Source organism: Rhipicephalus sanguineus, chromosome 1, assembly GCF_013339695.2.
Source record: "Rhipicephalus sanguineus isolate Rsan-2018 chromosome 1, BIME_Rsan_1.4, whole genome shotgun sequence".
Taxonomy (NCBI): Eukaryota; Metazoa; Arthropoda; class Arachnida; order Ixodida; family Ixodidae; genus Rhipicephalus; species Rhipicephalus sanguineus.
The window spans coordinates 133,903,688-133,931,569 of record NC_051176.1 but is presented as its reverse complement, the minus strand read 5'-3'; the positions used below and the strand labels follow the sequence as shown (position 1 = coordinate 133,931,569).

At 45.9% G+C, this 27,882-nt stretch overlaps 1 protein-coding gene across 1 annotated transcript; it reads right to left on the bottom strand.

The window, feature by feature from the left end:
- Nucleotides 1–50: 50 nt before the first annotated feature.
- Nucleotides 51–27,882, bottom strand: LOC119386931 (nose resistant to fluoxetine protein 6-like). The gene is made up of 12 exons (XM_037654224.2): nucleotides 27,640–27,882; nucleotides 25,667–25,790; nucleotides 24,217–24,304; nucleotides 23,320–23,432; nucleotides 22,676–22,855; nucleotides 17,179–17,275; nucleotides 10,459–10,554; nucleotides 9,929–10,097; nucleotides 7,764–7,846; nucleotides 6,545–6,667; nucleotides 852–1,296; nucleotides 51–731 (listed from the first exon to the last, which is right to left on the bottom strand). The coding sequence occupies exons 1-12, from the start codon at nucleotides 27,877–27,879 to the stop codon at nucleotides 360–362; spliced, it is 2,130 nt and encodes a 709-aa protein (XP_037510152.2). The 5' UTR covers nucleotides 27,880–27,882; the 3' UTR covers nucleotides 51–359.

The following is a 27,882-nucleotide window of genomic DNA, read 5'->3' as shown; positions in this document are numbered from 1 at the left end:
AAAATTTGAACGTAAGTGAAACATATGCCTCTCCAGACATTTGGTTGAATACTTTATTTTCAGCGAGAGGGGGAATAAACGAGATCCTATGTGCACAAGGAAAATCTGTACAACCCAAAGAAACGCATCGCAATGATTGCGCTATTCATCAATAAACTATTTACACATCTGAACAGCTTAACACCAGCTTGCGAAACGTCTTCTTCAGCACGTGTTACGAGCGCATGCGCTTCTCTGCTGATAGCGTGGCATGGAGTCATGCTGGCCGAAGCTCTTGCGTAGACTAAATAACAGCTAAATAACGGCGCCGTTGTGTGAGTCAAGCGCGCTTTTCTCTGTTAATACGAGTGATCGTTCGCTCAGAACTTTACGGAGATTACGGCTACATCGCCCTCCGTGTCTCTGTCGTGTATATCATTTTCCCAAGCGCTATTTACGTGGCCGTAAAGATGAGTGCCGTTGCTAGAAGGCTTAGTCACGTCGGGAAATCCATTCGCAAGAGTGGAAGGAGATGAATCGAAATTCGTGCTGGTCCCGTTAGTTTGAACAGTGTGGATAGCCTTGAGCTCTTGAGCGATGCTCTTGGTTTTTGAGCCGCTTTGGTTTCCGTGCTTGGGCATTACTTTTTCGAAGGCCGTGTTGTCCAGTCCAGCAACCGGACATTCGACGAAGAGGTAGACGACGATGGCAAATCCGTACGACACGAAGACCAAGGCTAAATATATCTGGGCCTTTGGAAAAAAAGAGAAGAAGGAGAAATATCTATTATCGTGGAATGCAGGACACTCAGTTGCCTCTAGCCATCCTTTGATTACATCGTTCATGATCTCTAAGTGAAAAGGCAAACTTACGTGTAAGAACGGCTGCTGACTGACGAGCTCTCGTCCCAGTACTGTCGTGGATCCCAGCACGACGAGATGCACGAGGTAGAGCGCGAACGACAGCCTTCCGAGAGGGTACATGATGGGCCAGGCGAGGATCTTGGTGACGAAACCTCCGCGGCCCGTGGCGCAAGCGTACATGACCCATGCGATGCCCAGCGCCCAGGAGACGCGGTGCAGGCCCCCGTAGAAAGCCGACTCGAGCCTCTCCGGCTGGCGGCCGACCGTCCACGTGCGCACACCAAGCAGCGCTGCCAGAGCGAGGACCGTGGCCGCGGCCCAGGCGACGCCCTGGACGAACCGCGACAGCCGATGCCGCCGCACGGCCAGGATGCCGAAGATCACGCCCACGAACAAAGTGGCGGCGTGCGCGTACGGCTTGATGTAGATCTCGGTCTGCACCTCGCCTATCCTCCTGCGTATTCAAAGCGCCACGTATTGTTAGACGAGCACACGTAGTTCTTCGTTCAATCACTACGACGCTTACAATGTAAAAGACGGCACGGGTATTAACCTCAGTCTATTCCAAATCTGCGTGGGGCCCAATTCTCAAAGCTTTGCATTCGTAAGAACTTTTCGCTACTGGATCGCCACGTGCGGTAATAAGATGCCGGTAATTTTGATTGATTTGCATTTGCTCTTACGAACACCTCGGGTCGGATTCACAAAGCTTTACGTTCGTTGCGGGCTGCCTGAGCTAGTTTTATGTACAGCGTCAGCGTTGGCTGTATTCACTTACGAACAATTATATCGTAAAGCGTTTTTTTTTTTTTTCGTATATGGATCCTGTAGCCTATATATAAGCAGGGGTGAGACGGCTGAAATTGAATTGGGAGCAGTTTTTGGAGTAGCAGGATTTCTATTTCGGAGCAGAAATCTTTTATTTGGAGCGTCTTCTCGCTGGGCTGTTGTAAACATGCGTGCTTCTACGCAGAAAGGTGCAAAAAAACGCGCTTGGGCGCGTCTATATGTTCTGCGAACGTCTCATTTTCTTGGTATTCTCGGCGCTGCTAGGCGCTATTGGAAAATCATGTTGCCAACTCAGCCTCTTTTCCCCGCTGAAGCTGACGTGGGCACCAGCATTCTTGCTTCTGAGGCTGTTTTGGAGCAGTTCAACGCAATTTTTGCAACATTTATGCTTTTAGAGCAGCTTGGCGCGGGAAAACGGAATCGTATCAATCTTTCATTAGCACTCCTCGATTGGTGGATATCTTTTGGTCTAAGCCCACTAATCGTGTCTGTTGCGCGAAATCAGAAAACCTGTCTCAGAACGACGTGTACACTTTACTATGCAGGATTATTCCGCACCAAAAAAAAAAAAAAACACGAATTATTTTGGATCCTACGGCTTTGTCGCTGTTAGCCGTTGTTTGTTGGTGACTATATTTTGGGTCGCGCCCACTCCGCCTCTATCTCATGCGGCGCCACAAAACCGCAATCACCAACTATGTCAAAGCTACATGTATGCGCACTATAAATGCATTGTGTCGAACAATTATCTTTTTTTTTTAAATCCGCAGCTTGCCTCGTTCCCGGAAAGAAATAAAATATATGGCTGTTCACCAAACACTCGCTGTCATGGGGCTGGCTGCTCGGAGCCACGGATGAGAAGGTGTTCTTTTTTAGTCTAATAAGGATGAATATCTAACTTCAAGAGACAATGACAGTTTATTTTGAGTGAAGCGCTAGAGACTTATTTATCATATTGCCACGGGCGTTTCCTATTATCACTTTTGCTTTATTCGGTTTTCGCCCACGAAGACTGTCAGCAACGCTCAGCGCGAACCGCGCCTCATTGTTCGAGAAGCTTCCCGATCATTGTAGATCGTTTTTGTTAAGATTGCGCGCAAGACGCGCACACTCGAGCTCATTCTAGAATTTGCGCGACAGCCAGCGATAACGCTGGAATATTCGACGGCACATGTTTAAATTCCGACGCGCTTCACCGCTTGTCAGTTGATCGACGGACGACGCCCTGTTCGCCGCTATCATTGTACAGCGTGTATTGCTGTAGTTATAGTTCTCAGTTTCTCGGCTACAAGTTCGGCCAAATAAACAGTTTCATCTCGGACGTGCTGACTGTTGTCTTCGTCGACGTCACGACCACGTGACATCTGGTGGAGGTGCTGCTTCTTCCATGATCCGGACGCCCCCGCGAAGCGCTGACCCAAGCCCAAGCCGCGAGGAGGACGACGGCAAAGAAAACCCGGATCGTCGAGCAAGCCGCAGGCAACAAGGTCTACCGCCAGAGCACGGGCCTCTACCTGAAAAGACCCGGCAAACAAAGATCCTGACCTCGACCACAGCGACGATGACAGACGCTGTGCCGCCCGCACCGATCCTTCTCCGGGCACCCAAGGAGCCGCCAACCTTCCGCGGATCGTCGTTCGAAGACCCGGAAAGCTGGCTCGAGAACTACGACCGAGTCGCCGTTTTTAATGCCTGGACCAGCGAAGACAAGCTACGGCATGTCTATTTCGCTTTGGAAGACGCCGCTCGGACCTGGTTCGAGAACCAAGAGCGAAGCCTCACAACGTGGGATATCTTTCGCACCAGGTTCCTTGCGACATTCACGAGCGTCGTCAGGAAAGAGCGTGCTGAGGCTCTGCTCGAGACCCGCGTGCAGATGCCGAACGAAAACGTGGCGCTCTTCACGGAAGAGATGACAAGGCTGTTCCGTCATGCAGACCCTGTCATGCCCGAGGACAAGAAGGTCCGCCTTCTTATGCGAGGAGTCAAACAGGAGCTCTTCGCCGGGCTGATGCGGAACCCCCCATCGACAGTTCAAGAATTCGTTTCGGAAGCAACGACCATCGAGAAGACGCTCGAGATGCGCACCCGGCAGTACAATCGCCGCGCATTTCAAGACAGCGCAACTGTTCATGGCCTCGGCTCCGACGACTTCCGCGAAATGATCCGAGCCATCGTGCGAGAGGAGCTGCGAAAGCTTGCGCCGTTTGCACAGCCGGAAGTTACGTCGATTGCTGACGTTGTACGCGAGGAAATCACACAGTCACTGGGTGTTCCTCAGCCGACACCGCCGCAGCTGCAAGCCATGAGCTATGCTGCTGCAGCCCGACGCAACGTTTCCTATTATCACTTTTGCTTTATTCGGTTTTCGCCCACAAAGACTGTCAGCAACGCTCAGCGCGAACCGCGCCTCATTGTTCGAGAAGCTTCCCGATCATTGTAGATCGTTTTTGTTAAGATTGCGCGCAAGACGCGCACACTCGAGCTCATTCTAGAATTTGCGCGACAGCCAGCGATAACGCTGGAATATTCGACGGCACATGTTTAAATTCCGACGCGCTTCACCGCTTGTCAGTTGATCGACGGACGACGCCCTGTTCGCCGCTATCATTGTACAGCGTGTATTGCTGTAGTTATAGTTCTCAGTTTCTCGGCCACAAGTTCGACCAAATAAACAGTTTCATCTCGGACGTGCTGACTGTTGTCTTCGTCGACGTCACGACCACGTGACAATATGCCAATGTGCAACAAGGTTACGTAAAACTGTATTCGCCCGCTTCTTTGTATTCTTTCATGGTTTCCTGCTTGATTGCAGCAAATACAAAATACCTCGATGAAGTACGCATCAGTATAACTGCGGGAACTGAACTCATCTCGCAACACTGCGGGCAAAGATAAAGGCCGTGTGGCTTATAGTGCCGATCAGCTGTGAACAGCGGCTGTCATCGTGCCGGTGCTGAACGACGTAGACTGGATGTGGAATCGACGTAAAATTCGGCAGTGCTTGAAAAGTTGGAGTAATTACATTTGTTAAGAAAGGTATTCGGAACTGGTTTTGCGTTGAAAGGCTTATTAAACTATTTTTCTTTCAAACAAGACATGCTCATGGGAAGATGGAGGTTTGATGCCATGAAAATTATTGAATAGTGGAGGAGGAGAGAGAGAGAGTGATTCGTGAAAGAAATGAAAAGGGGCGCTATTTTCTGCCTCCCGTCGTGGGGGCACGGCTCAGCGCCGAGGAGAATAGCAAGCTTGAATAGCAAGCTCCACTTTTGAAATTGGGGGAGAAGGCGTACACAAACACGCTGCTAAAGAATGAAGTTGCTGCTCTGACAGGGACAAGTGCTCTTGTCGAGACATTGCGATATTTCCTTTTCAACGATTTTTCGTTATTATTTTCTTTAGTAGCGCACAAATGTTCATTTCTGAGGCGTTTCTTTGCAGTGCTTCTTGCTACTCGGGCCCTCTAAAAAAATGCGAAGGTCATCAAAGATAACTACCTAAGCTAATGAAGAGCTTTATATTTCCGCTGATTCAATCATGGATCACTGAAGTGCAACGATTGTACTAACAAAGACTCTAAGGACAGCCTGCTTAAGCTCTAATGATTTTTGGATGATACACGAGTGGGGATTTATTGTGTAATCTTCTGGACGAATAAAGGTTTTGGTGGAGCTATCACTGATGTCAGTTTATTTCTTCCTGGGCTCTCGTTACCGCCTTTCCGACTACATAGAACCACAGCGGTTTGCGCGCATTGTAGCGTAAGAGCCATTAACCAAGTGCTTCTCCGTGTAATTGATTGTGTAGCAATCGATAATGACTGCTGTCGTTACGCTTCGGGGAGGTGAGCGCGGAACTTTCCCATCTGTTTATATTGCCGTTTATATTGTCCCCCGCCCCTATTGCGCGTGTAACGTTCTCGAGCCTTTTGGGCACGTGCACGACGTCGGTCTGCAAGCTCTCCTTTTCTTAGAATTCTTTTGTTCGTTGCACACCACCGCGATCGCCTAAAAGCCACCGCAAGAAAAGCAAGGGGAAACGGATGAATAAGAGAAGCCGGCCTCACTCTCCTGACTCAGTTGCCTCCTCTCCGGAACGCCGGCATGGCGTCAGCACCACTCCTTCCCGCTTACCTCCTTTCAGCATGCTAATGCTAACCTCTTCAAACCCTCTTTACCTTGGCGCGTTCCTTGCCTCTTTTTAACCAGTTGGATAAGGGAAACCCGTCACTGTATGCAATGATATTCGCTTTGAAGAGCAAGCAAACGGGTTCTTTTGTATTTAAGAAGTGCCTACGATTGATTTATTCAAACAACGTTCAAGGTCTTTGCCCACGCTTTCGTCAGCGGTTGCGAAACATCAATGCCAGAACTTTTTGAGGGCCTAGTCAGTGCACGATTTACAATTTTTCGTGCTCTAAACTTTTGGCGTCAGAGGTTGTAACAAAATCACCATTGAATAGTTTCATCTTAGATGGCCCCAAAAGAGAATGAACACTTACACAGCGTTCAGTGTCAGAATCAGAACGCCATCTTCCTGGGCAAGTTGGCATATGCATTGTGAACTAATTGCAGCGCAAATAAAGTGAAGACTCTCTAAGAGCGCTAATATTGTCCTATCTTGTGTGCATGTGTTCAGTGTTTCACAGTATAGTGTGGGCTGTGTATAGACCAACAGTGCAAATTAACGCTTTAGACACCCTCAAAGGTTGCCATAAGAATAATAGACAGAGCATTCCACAATTAGATCTGACGCAATGCGCATGCTATGTCGCCGTTCCCGACGCCAGAAGCAACGTTAGCCCTCCAAAAGTGCGCCATCTATTTACTGGCAAGGTGTCCGTTTAAAAATCTAGCTGCCGCGCGGTACGCATTCAGCGTTTCAGCGGGAGCCGTGTCTTGTGCACTCACTTCATGTCGGTAGTTACGATGAGGCCGAATGGCAGCGCGTCGATGACGTAAGTCTGTATCAGGGTGCCAAGCGACGAGGCAACCACAATGGCGCCCATGATCCACATGGACGCCTTAGGCCACCTGAGGAATAAGAAGTCAGCAATGAATAAAAACACGTTAAAAGTTCGGCGTGTTTAGGACGGTGCTCTCTCACAAAGGTAATTTGGATCAATGGCCTGTTTTATAATAAATTGAACACAGTATGCGTATACGAAGCAGATTCAAAGGGATACTGCGTTGCTCGTCAATGGTTCGAGACCAAAGGAAGTTTTCTTTGCCGAAGCGTTGTCTATCGTTACTAGGCCACCGCATGAGTGCTGGCTTTGTATGCACCCACTGGTACTTTTGTGCAGGTGCTGACTTACAGAAGCGCACTGTACGAGTATTAAGCATAGCAGAGTGGTTTCAGAATGTGCTGCGGGCGTTGCTGATAAGTGATCAAACGACTGCGTGAGATGTACAGGCTTTTTTTTTTTTTTGCTTCTGTGAAACTGGCAAAATTGGCTCGAGACAATTCTAAATATGACTTGCACTGACGAAATGCATACTTTCGGTCTCGTAAGGCATTTACCATTTACTATTGACGCAGCGAAGGTGCAGACGTAGACGCATCAGTTACGAAGGAGTAGAGGTACGTTTCCTCCTGCCCCGTGACCCACAATATGAGTTAGGGAGACGCTCTATCTTACCGAAAACATGGACATATGCAATCACCGGCTTAATTCATTCTAGACATATAGTGTGCCACTGGAATGAACACTGCGTAAATAAATTTCCAATTTTTATAAATGATGATTTAATTTGTGTAGCGCTCTCAACACAAAGCTATACTTCGCTATCATTTACTTCGTATCATTTTTGCCATCCCTGCATATCCGAAATATTCCGAAACAACGCAATAGAAATATTAGAAACAATAGGTGTCTGGCCGGCCATGTTCGCCCCTAATGAATGACAAGAGTTTCACCTAGACATTTGCTTGGTGCTTGTGCGCTTTAGTAAATTTCCATACGGGTTCGTTCTGTTCTGTCAATTCTAAGAGCGCATGGCCATCGCATGCACTCAGCGCATGATTTATTATACGATACTAGGCAAGAACTAGAGCGAGTAGATGAGTAAAAATACAAAACATCAGCCATGAAAAACAAATAAAGCAAATGGTTGAACATGTGCTTACTTAGGCATTATAGCAGCCAGGATGATGGTGCTGACGATTGCAAGTTGGAAGTCAACGGCAACGTACCAGAAATGAGGAACGCACTAAGCCAGAAAAAAGAAAAGATAAAGAAAACGTAAGCGTTAGGAAAGTCTGAAGTAATATCCCACTAACAAGGAGTTATCAGACCTGAACAGTTAATTTTTTTGTTGCAAATATCCACTTATTCAAGTGCAATTCGTTACAACATTCGAAAAATCACTAAAAAGGTTGGTGCAAAGCTACTAGACTATAGGTTAAAGGAGCACTGACATCAAATTTACGCATGTCACGATTTTTGCATCCAGGAGTAGTTATCGACCCCCTAGTAGCAATTCACGACCCAAAATGCCACTGAGGGACGAATAACTATCTGTTTTATTGATTTAGATCACCAGTATTTAGCACGATTCAAAACGACCGGCAAGCCCGCCATTTTTAGCGCCGGCAGCGCCACCTCCAGACCGCGCCCCAGCTGACCACTTGTCTACAGAAAGGAGTGACGTTATTCTCAGCTGCTCAGCTAACATTTCGTTTGCTAGGCGCACACGTTCAGTCATGCCTTGTCACCAGCATCGCCGTCAAAAATGTCGACTAGTGTTGAAGACGACATTCTGGAACTTGGAATCGCCGCGATTCCCATCGGAGCAACAGGGCATCGATTATGTATATGACAGCTTCTTCTTCTACCACCCGATAGCTCTTCAGTTCTTAACCGCTCACATTGCTCTGTTATATCGATAAGCTTACTACAAGAGAATGAAAATACAATAAAAAAATTCGGCAGATCCCACGCCTTGTGGGAGTCGGTTTCATGCGAAGCAGTCAGCGAGTAGTTTTTTGGCTTTGAGGCGAGCGTTACGAGCTGAAACGACGTGTTTTTGCAAGTGTAGTAGTTGTGTGCACATCGTGGGCTTACCAGGTACGTCGACAACGCTGGCGTTTAAAGGGTAACTTATGGTCTGACATAACGCCCGCACTCACGTTAGAGTACATACGTCAATATTATCGAAACTAGGGGCATTTTACGGTGCGATGATGTGCATATCACACGTAACTTTCGTTGGCGCATTCCTCCGGGGTCGAGCACAGCTTGAATACAATTTGCTGAACCAGAGTAATACAAATGTAATGTTTGTTAGACTACTATAAAAGCGGAGCCAATACTGGAACCACAGACGTTAACCTGACATGACGCTTGTATGGTAGGAGTACATGCTGTGTTGTGTTTATTGCTTTGTTATAAAATTAGATAACCAGCACCACAACCACAATTGACGTTGAACCGACATTAAGCCTGCATAGGGTGTTTTTCTAAAGCAGTTCATACACCTGGCGCGGCTCTGTGGTAGAATACCTGACTGCCACGCAGAATTCCTGGGTTCGATTCCTGCTGGGATCCTAAATTTTATTCTTTGCATTCGTCGGGTCAACGCTGCCGATGCCGGTTTTTCTTAACATTCTCACACTTAAATTACCAATGTCTGTTCTCGCCGTTCCTGGGTAATAATCTGTCAATCACCTGTGGCGCATACCTATACACCGCGGCCCGTGGTAAACGGGTATGTGCAACACGTGTCTGGAGGAAAGGGTTTGACGACGTACCCGACAGGATTTTCACGTTATTAATGGCATGACCCGGCAGTCATATTCGTCAAAACGTCTTACCTTCCCATACCAATTTTAGTCTACACCAAGTTAACGAGGCGATCACGAGAGCACCCAGACGTAGGCGGCTAGATAGATAGATAGATATATAGATAGATACGTAGATAGAAACGCTCAAAGTGCCTTGGGTTCGCTAAGAAATGCTTCGCATTTAATAACACCAAGTATGCAAATTTATTCATCGCGCTTTCGCTATAGATGGGAGCCATTTGGACCAGACACCGACTCGGTTTTGCTTATTTGCGAGGAAAATTAGATCATCCCCGATTTTTGGTGACTTTAATCGAAACAATATTTATGAAAGCATCATAACGTCGGCATGACCGACGTCACAGTGCCGTTTCGGAAAATCTACCTCTGAGGGAAAGGGGGGAAGTTGCCCCCTTTTGTACGGAACCGAACTTCACGACTGCAGTTTCGCGTTCATCTTTTCCACTGAGCATTAGATGCTGATTTCATTTGGGACTACAGCTTCTCACCAAGTCACCGAAGCGCTCGGCGTAGTTTTGCGACATTGTGAACAGCTTCCACCAGTTCTTGTCGCAGGGCTCTTCGAAAGAACGCCTGTGCTCCCTCATCATGGGGCCGTCAATAATTGCGGGTAGGAGGTAGATGAAGCCCATCACAGCCGCCATCGGGACCATGAGCCTGCAAGCAACGGTGCGGATGCTCTCAGTGAAAAGTGTACGTCCATGGTTTTCTCGAGCGTGCACTTGAACCTGCGCGGACTTTTGCACTCTTACGGGAGATTGTAGCTGTAGTTATGAAGCCTTACTTATGCTGTATTTGGTTCTAACATTATAGCAAAACCTTTGAGCTGAAAAGATTACACCTAACTATTGCTTTGGTGGTGCCAAAATGGCGATAAACTTTCCGGATAAATTACCACGTTTCGATCCAACTTGTTTGCTTTGTGACCGTTAGCATTGCTTGAGCTCCATTACCTAAGATGGCACAGGACGAAAACAAACAAACAAACAAACTGCAATGGCGTAGCCATAATGCTCACCTGACGTAACGCCTGAAGAGTGCCACGATGATAACGAGAACTGGCGACATTTTCAGTCGCGGAGATTTCATTACCAGGTAGCCTGAGAGAAATCCCCTGAAATAAGAGAACCGTGCTGTATGTCTCATCACTTGGAGAACATAGGTGGTTTCAGACTCGTTGAGGGAGGGTGAAACATCACCTTCTTGCTTTTGTCCGTATTGCCGTGCAACACGCATCGCTTTTCTTGGGGGAAAAGGGGGGGGGGAGGGGTCAGTAGCGGTTGAATAACAGCGAGGTGGCATGATGACCATGAGCGGTTGTAAAAGTACATTTCTAGCAGTTATGAGATCACCGATGGTGCCGTTATGAGACTGCCGCTCGTAACATAGGCGTGAAGCAGTGGTACGTGATGCAGTGTCCCGTGGATGCACCAGAACACTATCGTGTTTAGAAGCACAACTCTTTAGATCGATTGCTTGTAAGCTGTGCGTCACTAGTGGTGTTGTGTAGTTGTTGAACAGCGTGAAAATTTAGAGTTTATCTACCAATGTGTCAGCAACTGCAAAATCAGACAGCGCAAAGCTCTAAAGAGACACATTCAGAAAGAAGGTAATATAGAAAACCTTTCGCACTGATTAAAAAAAAATGAAAACAAATATAATATCACAGTCAATTTTTTTTTTACATGTGCCAAGCGCGAGACAGAGCCAAGCGTCACCTGTGAGAAGTATTTGCAGCCCCAAATTACGCTGCAGTACTTCAACTCACTCGAAAGCCTACAACACTTCTCTGACCTAAAGTAGTCATGGGATGACAGCGGTATAGAAAAACAATAACATCACGCGAATGCTATAGTACTATTTTCAGGGGTAATGAATGAAGGGACTGCCCCCTAGAATCTTGAGCAGGATTAACTAAGATTGTTTTTGATTAAGAGGACATTTCTCATAAGCGTCGCGCAAATCCAGCTAACGTTCTTTCGCTAAGAAAGTTTCGACTTTAGCTATTTGGTATGGCATCGTTCTGTTTATCGCGCTACACCCTTACACAAAGGACAATGCGTTCCTTATATGAAGGCGAATTCTTTTTTTTTCTTCATTTCTGGACGCATAGTCACTGCATTATTGCCCAAAGCCTCAACAGCGTTGGCAGCTGCATTTGGTAGTTCACAAAGGCATACTAACCGTGAAGTGTTTTTGCGTGTATGAACAATGTTCTTATAGCATATTCCCGACCACGGCCGGTCTAGAGGCGCGCGCTCGCTCCTTCCCTTACGGCCTGTGCAGCTGCCGGGAGTACAATGGAACTTTTTCTATACAGTCACGACGGCGCGCTCCGCGTGAGGGCGGCGCGAGCCAACCGCCCAAAGCGCGTTTCGCCGCATGCGCTTCGTGTTGTAAACCAGCTGTGCCCGGCCAATTTCTCGTGCTAATTACTTCTTTCGGTTGTAGCAAGCGGTGAAGGAAGTACAGGTGCGTGTGGGGACAGTCTGCCTTTCTCGGCACTCGGCAATAGAAGACGCACACGCAGCGCTACTAGCAACAACAGTATTTTTTAAGACCCGACCACCTTATATTCGATGGAGGCGAAAATGCCTGAGGCCCGTGTGCTTAGATTGCTGTGGCTGGAAAATGAATTTTCAGGCTAAATTAAGCGCATCCAGGATTGTTCTGTCGCCGCTGGCGTTGGAAACTTTACAGACGAGACGTACACTGCCCTGCTTTTCCCCACAAAGTCCACGGTGGAGACAGTCCGATTTCTTCTGAGAAAAGGAGTAAACTATGTGCTCACGAAGAAATTTAACAGTGATCCTATAGAGGCATTGTTTGGAAAATTGAGGGCAATGTGCGGGGGCAATGACGCGCTAGACGCAAGAGCCGTCACAGCTGCTTTGACCCACATTGTCAAGGAAAAGGCCCTACCTTCAAAAGACATATGGGCATTCGCGATGAAAACATTGAAGAAGATGATGTTATTGAGGAACTTGAAGCTCTGCGAGAACCTCCTCGCAAACCACCGAACTCTGTTGCCTATTCAGGCTTGGTGTATGTAGATGGTTACATTGCCAAACTCATCACTGATGTCGGTTGCGAAACATGCGCCATGCTAGTGACGACAAACAAAACGAGCAGTCCTTTGTACCATCTTCTCCGTCAGCAGGAAGCCTATGATCTACACTACCCAAAGCCGGAGTTACTATCAATGCTGGACACAATTGTGACGTTCTTCGAGAAAGCAGTCAAATATCTTCCTCGAACGAAAATCCTCGAGACTCTGCAATTGACTGTTGAGCCATACCTTGAAGATTCGCCACTTCTGGACTGTCCGGAAGGTGTGGACAAGAGTCACGCGAGAGTGCTGGCTCATATTATTTCTGAGAAGTTTCTCCGGTTTCTTCTTATTAACTACACAAAAAGTTAACAGATCAGAATGACAGGCCTTTCGGTTTTATTCACAAGCCCTCGCGGAAGCATATCAGGCTGTGACAGACTTGACTCCTTTAAACTGTGATCGTCACTACAGTGTTTTACCAGCAGTGATTTTTTTCAGTTCTCCATGCGCATATTGTTGTAGTACCAAGGAAAACATTCTGTTTCCCATTGAAAGGATTCTCTGAAAGTTTTTTTATGTTTCCTCTTCGTCTGCAGCGTGGCCGTCCCCACTATGCAGTGACTTTCACTTTTTTGAAGTATTTGTTTCAATATTAAAGCGCGAATTAAGATGCCTCCAACAAAAAATGTGCAATTTTGTTATTTTCAAGTACAGCGACGGCCGGCACATACATTTGAAATAAACATTTCCCAAACCATGAATAAACCGTTTCCTCAACCAAATGCAATGTTCATCCTCTTACTTATTATCGAAGTTACAGAAACCTAAAAAAAAAAACAAGGCTGTGTTATAACCGCGTCGATGCTTTGCCGAGCAACAGAAGCGGGCTTATGAGACGCCTGCGCCACCACTTCTGTAAAGCGGAATTTACCAGAGTCATCACATATACTTGCTACCATGTTTCTATCGCATTGGTACCATGAATACCATATAGAGTAACTTCAGAAAGCGCCATGCTAAGTCGGAAGCCGAGCACTCATTGCGCGCGCTAGCCTCTGCAACGGCCGGGAGTGACAGTTGGCTCGGAGCGCCCCCACGAAATTGCGGCCATAGGTAGCAACAGCCCCCCGTGCGCAGGCCGTAAAGGAAGGAGCGAGCGCGCGCCTCCAGACCGGCCGTGTCCCGACTTGATGGACTGCAACTAACTTCTCTGATAACTACACGCGATGTTTAAAAATAGCATGACCATTAGAAAGCAATACAATGTGGCTGGACAAGCCACGCAGTAATCACCAACGTTACTAGAACAAACTCAGTTTAAAAGCTCCGCCGGAGAGGCGGTCCGCGTGGCGGTCGTGAGAACTAGTGGCGCTGCAGTCACGTCTAGCTCCCGCGGCCACCGCGGCTGGCTGCGGCTGGCGCGTGTTGTGATCGGCGCCACCGATGTACGAGCGCACGTGGGTTACAGCGTCGTCTGCGCTTTGTTAGCTCGTCATTTTTGCGACTGTTCTTGACCAGGCTTAGCGTCTTGTGCGAAGTGATGTACGAAGCGTAACGAGGGCGAACAGATTCACAGTGCGGTATGCCGACTTGCTTTGCGCCGGGCTGCAAGAGCGGCTACCGCAACGACGACTCCGCTTCACGACACTTCGGACCTGCAAAAGACCCTACGCCATTCAGGCTTTGCATCGCAAAGATGGAAAGCTTACTGCGAAATTCAAGGTCTGTGACGTTCATTTTGAGAGTGACGACATTGTAAAGCACTATCGTCGTGTCGTTGCGGGACAAGACGTTTTGATCCCACGTGGAAAGTGGGAACTCGCGCCAGGTGCCGTGCCGCGCTTGTTCCCAGCACTTCCACCCCACATTTCAAAGCCAAAATGTTCGGGGTTTAGGCGCAAATCCCCCCCAAAACGCACGGCGTCCCGCGAAAGCCCAGTGCCCAATTTGGAGGAGCCGCCAGAAAGAGAACAGCAAAACGAAAGGCAGGCGATTACCTATATACGCTACCGAGACTGAGAGTTGCATCACACTAACATTCGATCAGTTTTTGTCAGCTGTCGCTATGCCTTCAAAGCAGTGGATTTTCGAGAGATTTTACGACGAGGTATTGAACAAGATGTGCGGAATATTTTACACTCGCCGGCTCGGGAACGGGCTGCTCAGCGCAAAAATTTGACACGGTACACATAGAAAAGACGAGGACCAGCGCTGGTCCTCGTCTTTTCTATGTGTACCGTGTCAAATTTTTGCGCTGAGCAGTTTAATAATGGAATACCAACTAGCCCAATCCCACACTTTGCTTCGGGAACGGAGACTTACTTGTGCAAAAGATAATTGTAGTTGACAAGCAGTTTAACTGCGTAGTGAACGGCTACAGCACGAAACGCAAACGGCTGTCGTACAGTGTGAAGTGCTGCGGGCATGGAACATCTGCTCGGTGAAATTGAAAAACTGAAGTTGAATATTGACGACTCTTCTAGCGACAGAGTACGCGCGAATAACTGCTCGGTGCTCACATCACGGCCGATCTGTCCGAATTGTTTAAGGCACCGTAGAAAGATGCGACGTAGAAAGATGAGACACCGAAAATACAACTATCCACTGAAAAAATTGCTCAGAGACGATATCTATTCGATGTAATCGCACACTGAGATTTCATTTACCGAGTTCTCGTAAAATTTTCCGATTTTGGGTCAGTATCCCTTTAACCGTCGCGAAAACGTGTCTTGTAAACATTGCAAAGCATTGGTGATGTTTTTCGAGAAAGTTTTTTTCAATAAATTGTAGAAACATGAGTACTATTTTTCTAGAACGTTTTTGTATCTCGAGTAAGTACGCTTCTTTGTGCGCTATAAAGGCTTTTACAAACATGTTGGGTTGTTCTTGGTCTAGATAAGACGGCAGCGGCTAAAATTGGGGTGGTAGTTATAAAAATTACTTTGAAAACCCTCATTCGCTTAGAAACTCCTGTGCTTGGAAGTTAAGCGCAATGTAGACAGCTCAAATATTGTCACAGGTTCGTGACGTCGACGAAGGCAGCAGTCAGCAGGTCCGAGATGAAACTCTATTTGGCCGAACTTGTGGCCGGGAAACTGAAAGTCAAACTACAGCAATACACTGACAGCGGCGAACACAGCGTCGACCGTCGATCAACTGACAAGCGGTCAAGCGCGTCGGCTTTTATACACGCGCTATCGAACTTTCCAGCGATATCGCTGGTGGCGGCGTTATCTCTCGACAAAGCTGGAACATTCGCGTGCAGCGCGCAATCTTACCAAAACGATCTACAATCGCGAAGCTTCTCGAACACTGCTTCGCGGACAGCGTCGGGCGTTGATAACAGTCCTTGCTGGTCAAACCCGAATACGTCAAAATAAAACAAGAAGTGGACGTGGCAATATAGACCGAACATCGATTCTTAGCCAATCAATGAACAACGCACACGGGCCAATGCATACAGACGACCTTATACATATCCACCTAAGTATCCACCTAACTAGTACAATAAGAAAGTTGCCGCGCAGTTGGCGCGAGCAACTGCGCGGCGGACCGCAACGTTATGCCGTGGCAGCAGACGACGCGCCGATAGTGGAGCAAGACGGAACTGCAGCGCCGCTAGTTCTCACGACCGCCGTTCGGACCACCCTCCTCCGCTGGCGGAGATACGGAGCTTTGAAACTGAGTTTGTTCTAGTAACGTTGGTAATCACTGCATCAAAAAAAAAAAAAATAAATAAAAGAAAATGCTATACTGGCCTGCTACGGGCAGTAGTATGGTTGGTTAAGCAACTTGGTACATCTTTTGAAGGACGTATTAATTGCGGGAGAAAAGGAATGGGGAAATAATAAAAAAAATTACACCGTTTTTTTTTTTTTGTACTCCGCGCTGTTTACTTCCATCAAAAGGCTACAGCCATCACATAGACGACAACACTGATCCGTGAAACCCTGCTCATAAGAATCTGCATAGCTTATTATACAAAGCCTCATGAGTGGCTGAGAGCTCTGTATACGTCGACATTTTAGTCAAATTGGCTTGTGGCAAGTGGCTTTGGCATTCGTGTCTCTTAAATTGTAAAGGTACCAAACACATACGAACTAAGAGCCGTATGAGAGAGTACTCGACACATTGAAGATCGGCTGAACAAGTTTATGTTTCTGACGAAAATTAATTAAATGCTACTAAATTCGAAGTTGGAAACAGCTTTTAACTTAAAAATCAACAAGAATTCAACAACTTCGATAGATTTAAAATTTTCAAAAATTATTTGCAGTGACTGTCAGCGGTGGCTTAGTGGCGTTTTGCAGTTGACCACGAGGGAGCACGTTCCATTAACGGTCATGGCTGGTACATTTCGATGAGGGTAAATTAAAAAAAAGACGGTCGTGTGCCGTGCTTTTTGTGCACGATAAAGAACCTTTGCTACTCAAATATAATTCGAAGGTCTCCGCTGAGGCATTTTTCCTAAACCTCTGCACATTGTGGAGGCACTAACAGCTCACAATAAGCTTGGATACTGTACATACGTGACAAAAAAAAAAAAAAAAGACGGAAACATTTATTGCTCAAAATCATTTGGGGTAGAATAACAAAAGAAAACATGTTTCTGCCAACCTAAAATGGCAATCCAATAGTCAGAGATAATATTTCAGCTGGACACAATTCTCGAACAAGGATGCTTACGTGATGACGAGGAAGGTCTCGACCGCCATAAAGGAGTTCACCTGGACGGTGAAGGGGAAGTCTTCCCTAATCCTTTTCAGAAAGCCAATGCCGTCAGCTGCGGAAGAAAAATACGGTGGCTTAACTTTTCCAATCTTTGTTTCTTTCAATCTTAGACTGTACACACGTGCGACTTCACGCGAGGAAACGGAATGCAGTCGCTCCTTAACCTGGTATGATTGAGTTCTAAGTTGCTTCGTAAACGTTCAAATCAATCAATCAATCAATCAATCAATCAATCAATCAATCAATCAATCAATCAATCAATCAATCAATCAATCAATCAATCAATCAATCTTGTATATTGATTCCTGCGGCCGTTTATTAATTATGTCAGCTGCTTACTGTATGCGTTCAGTCCATGTCAGTTCGTTTCTTGTAGTATTCAGCACAATTACAGAGGTGCCCCTAAAGCTTTCTTTTTCTCTCACCCTGAAGGCGAAGTTGAGGTCCCGTTTCAATGAACGTATTCTTCTCTCTGCTATAATCAGGTTGTTCAGCAGCTGCTTTGTTCCTTTCATGATCTATTCTTATCTCTTTATTGTTTCCAAGTATGGTCTATAATGTTGTCTCCTTCGCTCCATTCCTCCCGAAGGCCCCTCTCTCTGTTTATGTACCATACATATACGCACGTACTATTCCTCGACAGAGCTCTCTCCGAGGAAAACAGAAGCGGAAGGCGTGGTCGCTTTTTTATTAACACATTCCTTCACCATTTATGGATATCAGCAAGATGCCTCGCATTCTTCAATATTGCAGCTTAATTTAGGATACTTCACTCGTACGATATACGAGGCACAACAGGTTTAATGGCTGGATGAACTCTGGCGTGACTCCGTGTTTACTGCCTGCAGAGCGGCGTGGCTGAATAACGAAGTTTTTTCGCTGAAAGTAGGCAACGGGAAACTTCGAACGATACAGATGGTAGCCTGTATAATAGATCTCACTAAGTGACCTGCGAAGTGTCCTCGTGCCCGAGTCTATCGTTAGCTAAAGCTGTTTGGACACCGATGCTGCTTACCCATGCTCGTTTCCTTGAAGTGGTAGTGGCATGAAACATTCAAGCCCGGTTTTCCTCGTGGCTCAGTTTCCTTGTATGTGTTAGTGCCATTCGCCATGGGTCAAAATTTCACAACTTGCATCGCACATATTTGATGAGGTGTTAGAAATTCCCGAGACCGGCCAACTTTAAAAGCCGTGCCTTGACGAGACGACTCACATTAGAGGCTCTGCGTCTCTGCGCACATTCCTGAGGTATGTCGCACGCCTGCTGGTGGAAGCTAGGCCTAGACGCACGTGCACCTTTGCGAGAACGCATATATCGCGAGATCCACGGACTATCTATGCCATGACGGCAAGACAAGCGAGGCTAACCATTACGCTCATTGAAGCCATAGCGCTGTTAAGACAGGGACCACAGAAAGAGGACGGGACGTGCGTCCCTGTCTTAACAGCGCTATGGCTTCAATGAACGTTACAAACCAACTAATCCAAAAGTCTGTTCTCTTAGGTAACCATTACGGAACGGTGGCTGAACATCCTTCCATCGACAATCTACACTTAACTCCATGCCAGTACGTAAATTATGAATAACATATGGGATATAATACGGGGCTCTTTACGTCAACTCTGGCCAAGCTTAAAACATCCACATGCGCGCTACAAGAATTCAACCAATTGGTATTGTTCGTTTCCCTTTCGACTAACTTAGAGTATTCGTTTAGATGATCTCATGTAATTATTAGCGGTAATAGATTAATAAACTTTTGAAGCGTTCCTTTAAACGCAAAACCTTTTATCGAGAAGTTTAGTATACAGCCTAATAATAATATCCAAATAATGTATTTAATAGATAATAGATGCGCATGCGCGGGTTCAAGTCTCTCATCGCAGCTTCTATTCGTACTAGAGATGGCTCGTGTTTGAAACTTTAGTCTATAAAATTGTTGTAATCGTGCTTCGCCTTAACCATGGGGTACAAGTTACCACTAATATCACTCGCTTTCGTGCTAGTCTGGCGGTGTTGAGCAGTGCAACGCGGCAGCAGACGATCGACGCGCAGTTACCTTTCCCGCTAGTCCCTTTCATGTCGGGCATTTGCACAAGACACACACTGGCACGTATTTACTCCCTGTTGGACGAACCGTTCATCCTTTGGTGTGACGGCTGCAGTTAGTCCAACTTTGCCCGATTTCGGCTTAGAGAGTACTGTGGTTTTAATTTTTCCGGACTATAAAGAAAGTGCACGAGATATGAAAAAAAAAAAAAACGGCCACGTGACTAGGTGTTTTCGCGTAACAAAATTAGTAATAATAATAATGATAATTGTTAGGGTTTAACGTCCTAAACCCAAGATATGGTTATGAGAGATGCCGTATTGAATGGCTTCGGAAATGTCGACCACCTGGGGTTCTTTAACTTGCAGCTAAATCTAAGTATAACGATATTAGTCCTTTCTAACATGTTGTAAACGACTGTGCGATGCGGGACGGAGACCGAAGGTGTGAAGAGTGGAAGTGGATCGTATACAGTGATCCAGGCTCCTACATTTCCCGCGATGCGCGTTTCCATATCCTAAAGAACGCAGCGGCGAGTCACGTGACCTGAGTAGAAACGTCACGTATGATGCCATTGGCGTCAAACATCACGTGATGTATGACGGCGTGATGATACAACGTTGATAAGTTGGCTTCATTCTTGTAGAGGACACGCGAGTTTTTTTGAAGCTTGGCCCGAGTAATCTGAAAGACCCAGTATACCGCGTGTTTTACTTAATAGAATCCTTAATAACAAGTCTTGTGGTTTAATGTCCCAAAACCACGATTTGATTATTATAGAGACGCGGTAGTGGAGGGCTCCGGAAATTTCGACCACGTGGGGTTCTCTTAACTTCCACCTAAACCTAAGTACACGGGCCTCAAGCATTTTCACCTGCATCGAGAAAGCGGCAGCCGCGGCCGGGATTCGATCCCGCGACGTTTGGGTCAGCAGTCGAGCACCATAACCCCTAGATCATCGTGGCGGATAACAGATTTCTTAAAGCTCGCTTGACATTTAGCGCAATCGAACTTTCCGAGCCTGATTATTATAAAAGGCGGACGTCACTAGCGTGTAAAAACTTGGAGGACGCTTAAGCTTCGCCTTCAAGAGGAGATCGTGATAGCGTAATCGGGCCCCGTGCGCATCGCCTTCAACCGTGCCGCAACGACAGGAACGTTTGTGCGCGCAACATTGGCCGTCTCAAACTATCCTAGAATGCCTAATTCAGGTACAGTTGCGAAGTGCCCACTACGCCATAATTATTCCTTTTGCAAATTGGCGAAGTACCCATTACGCGTCCGTAAGTGCTACGTGAACCTGCGCAGCTGCACACTTTTTAAAGGGTGGGCAGCTTTAAACCACCTACTCGACGCGCAATTCACATGTTTTGACGCTTGGTGCGGTTAATTCTACGACTCTGCCACGCAATATTACATGCGTTAAGGAGACCCCTCCCACTACATGACATTCTTATAACGTTTTTTTTTTTGGGAAGATTCAAGCGCTTGCATGGCTCCTTGGTAGAACACCTGCTTACAGCACGGAAGGCCTAGGTTCGATTCTCACTGGGACCCAGATTTATTATAACTTATTTTATTTTGCATCTATCTCGAAGTCCTCGCTCACGGACAACGCCGTTTTTTTATCTCACAACCAACAACGCCGACACCGGAATTTCTGCGAAACGAGCTCTTTAATTCTATCGCGTTAAAATTCAACTGCGTAAGCGACTACTTACGATAATGAACGAAAGAAGGGGTATTTTAAGGGCTCGTTTTTCTTTGCTGGACCACACCGGCCTGCCCGGCCCCCACTTCCGATCATTCTATCCTAGAATGCCTGCTGCAAGTACAGTTGTTAAGTGCCCACTACGCCATAATTCTTCCATTTGCGAATCAGCAAAGGGCCCACTGCGCGTCCGTGAGGCAACAAGCGAACCTACGCAGCTGCTCACTTTTTTGATGCTTTTGCAGCTGATGATGATTAAATATGTCTGAGCTCTTTGTAATGAATGGGCTTTTAAAACACCCACTCTTTGCGCAATTCACGTGTTTTGACGCCCGGTATGATTCTACGCTTCTAGCACGCAATATTATATGCGTTAAGGAGACTCCTTCCACTACATGATAATCATATAGTGTTTTTTCCCCAAGCAGTTTCACGCAACAGCGTTGCTCGGTGGTAGAACACCTGCCTGCCACGGAGACGGTCTGGGATCAATTCTCACTCGAAGCAACTTTTTTTTCTTATTTTATTTGCATCTTTCTCCATTTTTCGGTCACGGACAAGATGACAATTTTTCGCTCACAACCAACGCCGCCGACGCCGACACCGAAATTTCAGCGACATGGTTTGACTTCCGGCGCAAGTAATGGCCGCGCCTTCAACTAAACGAGTGTATATATATATATATATATATATATATATATATATATATATATATTATATATATATATATATATATATATATATATATATATATATCAGGCAAGTGGTTTCAGTGGATCCAGTGATTAATAAAAATTGGCTTGAGCGAACGAACGTACGAAAACTTTTATTGTTCCAACGTTTCGGCCGGGGTCCGGCCTTCGTCAGGGATTTCCCTGACGAAGGCCGGACCCCGGCCGAAACGTTGGAACAATAAAAGTTTTCGTACGTTCGTTCGCTCAAGCCAATTTATATATATATATATATATATATATATATATATATATATATATATATATAATGAGCAGTGCAGGCAGCTGACCAATTGGTCAGCTGCCAGCTTGTAAAAAGATCACGTGCTACGTGACGCCAGAAAGGCAGAAAAAGAGTGTTCCACACTCGCCGCCATGGCTGCGAATGGCGCTGACTAACACTCCAAGGTTTAAATGCACATATATACCCCATAAAGTGGTCGGGAGGATGACCGCCGCCGTAGCTCAGTGGTAGAGCATCGGACGCGTTATTCGAAGGTCGCAGGTTCGGTCCCTGCCGGCGGCAAGTTATCTTTTCGTCCACTTTACTTTCTTCACATTTATATTCTAAATACTACAGATAACACCCCCTATACTTTCCGTGGCGTTATTGTCTGTTAGTTCTCATTAATATTGTGTCTAACAAAGAAAAAGAGCCCTTAAGAGTCATCTTCTTTCCTTCATACATATATACATATATATAATATGCTTCTGGTTATACCGTAGCGCTCATAATGCAAAAAAGCGTTATATATTTTCCTCGAAATGCGAGCTCAGGGATAAGATTGCTGCGGCAGTATGCGCCTGCAGGAGCCCGCCAAAAACTTGGGCAACTGGCCTGACGTTTGTCTGAAGACCTACTCAGGGGACAAAAGTCCCGCAACTTTCGTATAGACGGACAGGTATCTTCTCCGCGCATGCTGGAAACGGGCTTCAAAATGCCAGCCTTCGGTACTCACAGCTGGCGTGTACGTCCCGAACCATGTGGCTGTGGCCAAGCACGACCCAAGTAGCTGACAGTACACGCATGCCGTGCACGAAGCCCAAGTCGTTGGAGTAGTCGCCCCAGTTGGGCATGTCCATCAGTTTCTTGAATCCCTTCCGAAGTGAAAACGACGACACGATGCTCGAAAAGTAGCCTGCGTGCAAAATCATCCCCACATTCAAGATATCATAGTCGTAGGAGAATATCGCGCGGAAGGTGTTCTTTCTTTTACTATGGGCGCCGAATTGTAGCGAAGTAGCGGCAAGTTGGTCGGTGGTTCCTCTCCCTTTCCGGTTTTGTACACCATTTTTTTATATTTTCATCTCCAGATACTCTAGCGTAAGGTAGCTAGCCGGATTTTCCATTATGATGAGAGATATTTTTCTTTCGCCTCACATATTTCGTGCCTATCTTAGGGTTCGGAACAGCTCTTATACTGCTGGTTTGACATTCTGCTCACTTCAGGACGCAGGCAATCGCGCTAAGTGCTGTGGCACTTAGCGCAATTGATTGCGTCTTGAAGTACGCAGCGCTGATAACTATGACATGTAATAGCATGACATAACTATGTAAGCTTTCTCACCAGGCATATGAGGTACCATGTAATAAATGACTAACCTGTAAAGGCTGTTTTCACATTGTCTTTGCTGTCGTTTGTGGATGACATTGTTTTGTAGATGTCGTAGCCAGTGCCGAAAAACACAAAGGATATCCATACTCCAAATATGCACCTTGGAGATTGGAAAGCGAAATAGAAAGACGTTAGACGATGGTACGCGAAAATGACACTTTCCCACCAGTATAGCAGCAGCATCGAACGCACATATCCACGCTCTAGAAGCGCCAGAACAAGAGTCAATATCCTATCGTCAGTCCCCTGCAAGGCAAACCGTTCTACTCGGTCGCCTGCTGCCAGCTACTCCCTGTAAAAATCTCAGTCTAGGAGTCGAATCATAGTCTAATCAGTCAGAAAGGCGCAAGGGCTATTTATACTGAAGAATTTTACTTCCATTACTTGCGCCTGTGTGTCCCTAGCCTCTGCGTTTTTGTCGCTTTGTGCGCTAAAATCTGCAACTCACTCATTCCCTTATCGCCATCGCTGGACAGAAATATGGCACATGAGAAGCCGTGCGCATAGCGTATGTTTCATTTATTTTTCTGTTTCTGAGCAGGAGCATTTGACTTCTACTTCTTTCTTTCTTTCTTTCTTTCTTTCTTTCTTTCTTTCTTTCTTTCTTTCTTTCTTTCTTTCTTTCTTTCTTTCTTTCTTTCTTTCTTTCTTTCTTTCTTTCTTTCTTTCTTTCTTTCTTTCTTTTATGAAAGTCCTGCAGAACTGCTTGTGTTGTTTCTATTCCAATGATCTCCCAACATGTATGCTCAAAACCACAACGCCACATGAAATTGCGGCTGGTCCTATACACTCTGGCATTATAAATTTCTGGCTCAACTTATAAGAAAGCAATTACACTGAAAACATACTCATAATACACACGAAAGGTAAAAAAAAAGACTCACAGGATCACGCTTTGCCGTCGATCCAATGTAACTGGCTCGTCGATCGCGCACCACTTTACGTTAAGCTGCGATCCAAGGTCTTTCGTGACTGAGGGCAGAAATTACATTATAAATGACAACATGCATTGGAGAACACTAGCATTTGCAGTAAATTATTGAAAATCCTACAAAGGTTCGGATTCTCTCAGAAAACAAACTTCTAGAAACGGATATATATATATATATATATATATATATATATATATATATATATATATATATATATATATATATATATATATATATATATTATATATATATATATATATATATATATATATATCGTCAGAAGTAACAGAGGTGGAATATTTGCACGCTGCCTTCATAATTAAGTTTTCTGAAGTTGTCAATATCTTAACGTGACGAGACATCACTTACGGCAGCAATTAAAGAAATTAAATTAACATTCTATTTAGTGGAGACACGTAGTCGAGTCAGATGGGAGAATTGAAGTTCTTCCTTCGAAGAACCCATGGACGCTCTGAGATATCGAAAAACGGGCCTCGGTAATTATAGCGACGTAATGAAGTTTGACCAACTTCACTGGCGAAACCGAAACTGAAGCGAGGATGAGCGTAACTAGCAGGTGACCTGAATGACGTCACTGTCTCTCTGTCTTTCTCTATCTCTCTCGATCGAGGGTTGCTGTAACGACGCCCGCTCAATACGGACGCCTTGGAAGAGTATGGCAGTTGCGCTCTTCCGCGTTTCGTTGGGGAAATGGGTCACATTTCACCACTCTGCTAAAATTACTAGCGGCCGCCTTTTGGGGATCTCAAAGCAGCAATGGGCTCTTCACAGGAAGGGCTCTAATTCTCCCATTTGACCTGACCGCCTGTCTCCACTAATGAGAAAGATTACAAATTTAATTTCTTTAATTACTGCCGTAATTGATGTCTGTAGTCTCCTTAAGGTATCGGTCGCCACAGAAAAGGTAGTTATGAAGGCAGCAAGCAAATATTGCATTTCCCTTATTTTTGAAAGTTTTCGCACACACATCTTGAAACAATCCGTATATACTATGCGTACGCGCGCTCGTGCATGTGTGTGTGTGTGTGTGTGTGTGTGTGTGTGTGTGTGTGTGTGTGTGTGTGTGTGTGTGTGTGTGTGTGTGTGTGTGTGTGTGTGTGTGTGTGTGTGTGTGTGTGTGTGTGTGTGTGTGTACAGCGTATGCGCACGGCGTATGCTTTTTTCTGTTGTACATTAGGCCTGTTTTCAACGGTGGACTTTCGAGTTCCACCTGATGATGTTCACAGAATTTTGTTGGGTCTACAGTTTCTGTATGGTTTGTGCACGTCTGTGTTAAACTTCAAATATTCTCATGCAAGAACGAGGAACTGCTGTCATTTTTTTTTTGATGTCGGAACTTTTGTGTATAATCATGTTGGTAATAAGAGAAATGCCTCCTTACAGTGGTTAATGATAACTTGCAGATCGTCCTTCTGGCACATTGAAGGCACACACAGTCCAACCTTGTACAGTGGTATGACCAGTCGCGAACCGCTTTCCGCCTGCTTGGACAAGTTGCCAACGTACTGCCAACAGACGTTAAAGAAAAGCGCTATAGTTAGTCATATACGAACAGTATAGCTCTATGCTCATACAATACTTTTTTTTTTGTTGGGGGGGGGGGGTGCTATGTGATACGAATATACACAGATCAGGAAAACGAGTAATGTTTTGGGATCTCATTCAAAAAGTTTCCTGCTGCATGGTACCAAAATGCTAACTGCAATTGCTTTGCAGAACTGCAGCGGTGCTTGGGAGCACGACACTAACTTAGCACTGGACTTCAAATCTTCCTGGAATTTGAGGTGTTGACGTAGTGCCGTGAATGCGAGTGCTGGAGATATCCGTGGTGGCAGGAAAACACCGAATGCTCATGCATTTTGTAGAGGGTCGTTAAGAAGGCTAGGTGCGCTTTGGCATTGGATCAACAGATGCGAGAAACAACTGACGAGTATTTTACGCACGGTTCTTCATTTACGGCTGGTAGTGTATTCCCCCTAATGACGGTGACTACACAGTGGCTTTTTAGGCAATTAGTGCCTCCCTTTCCCTTCCTTAATCACTCTCAACCATACTCGCCTCACTCAGCCCTCTGTGACTTCTTTTTGTTCAGCTGACTTTAAGCTTAGAACAAGAACCGCTGGAGATGAGCGGTCAATCTTTAGGCAGACATTGCTATCTAAGGGTCGACCTTGCTTCATACGACTTCTGCAACTCTTACTCCACGCTTCGCCGTTGCACTTCCAATGAGTTGATCGTTGCTTATATTTGCTTAAATTAGTAAACGCAAACTAGGCGCAGAACTTTGCAACCAGGCGTGATACTTCAATGCGAATTAACACCAGGATGGATGCCAGCAACATAGGAAAGAGTAGGTTCCATGTGATTGAAATGTAGAAAGACGAATACGATAATGAATTTATTCAAAGTGAGAGCGTCATCGTCGCGTGATTCACCACTGCTCAAGTACAGGCCAAAATTTCGTGGGCGGGATCGATTAAGCTTTTTGTTCGTAAGTGCTCATTACCATTGGCCTGCAGGCTTTGCTAATGATCTGCCTAGCATCACGATTGGCTAAAAAATCTTTCTTATTTAAAATTCTAGCGTAAGACGTTTTTGTGAACACGGGCCGTGCCTTTATACTTGCTTTGAACCTTTGGCCTCGAAAGCTCATGGTTCTTCGGCGTTTCTTGGGCTCTCTTAGAGGTCAATATAATAACGAACAAAACGCGCAGATAATTTTAACGCCGACCCACGTGATAACTGAGCCCCAATAACTCAAGCAGAACTGCAATAGGCGCTAGTTGGTCATACAATGTCTCGGATTATCGGCCTCTAATATACAGCGACGGATTATACCTGAACAAACTGCGTGTTCTATTCCGCGCTCTCTGTTGTGTGGTCACGTATAATCCGTATCTGTACGTTCCATACATTTATTTGGCTGACTTTCGGGGGAAATACATAGGTTACATAAAAAATAGATAATCTGTCTGTCACAAAGTAAGAACTATCAAAAGCACCTCGGTTCACTAGGTTACCAGAAAATTATGGTGTTTCAAGTGTGAAATGTGATGTTATATTCCGGCGCCAACGTAACAATCCTTCTCCCAAATGATCTTCGTTTTTGGTTTTAGTCAATGCACATAACGCAAACGAAGTGCGGCTCAGGCACTCAGTTCACTTTACCACTGAAATCGGCTGGCAGTGAACAGTGGATAATAGAATGGGAACGAAATTGAGAGAAAAGGATTTTTGTAATACGCTAGTGCTGTTGTTTACGCACAAGCGCCGTCGCATAGCGCGCATACACTTGCGCACTTCCTGGTTTTGACTCACGTAGATGTCAAGAGCGCTACGCACATCGATACCCACCTGAAGACCGTAGTGTTCGACGAAATTGTTGACGATGACTCTCAAGCTTGGCGAAAACTGGGAGCCATCGTGTTCCAGGTGCACCATGCAGTACCTCCCCTGGAAAAGTCCCTCGTCGTGCCTCACAGCAAGGCACTGATCGTAAGCACCGTACGCGGCGATGCGGCCCTGCATCGTACCGGCGTGAGGTCTGCCAATCGCGTCCACCACTGCACGTGACACGGGATATGGCATTCTCATCAG

Coding starts and splice junctions, on each gene's coding strand:
- LOC119386931 (XM_037654224.2), bottom strand. CDS start 27,879: ATGAGAATGCCATATCCCGTGTCACGTGCAGTGGTGGACGCGATTGGC. Junction 25,791..27,639: donor TCGAACACTACGGTCTTCAG/GTGGGTATCGAT, acceptor GTCTGTTGGCAG/TACGTTGGCAACTTGTCCAA. Junction 7,847..9,928: donor CCGAGCGCTTCGGTGACTTG/GTGAGAAGCTGT, acceptor TTTCTGGCTTAG/TGCGTTCCTCATTTCTGGTA.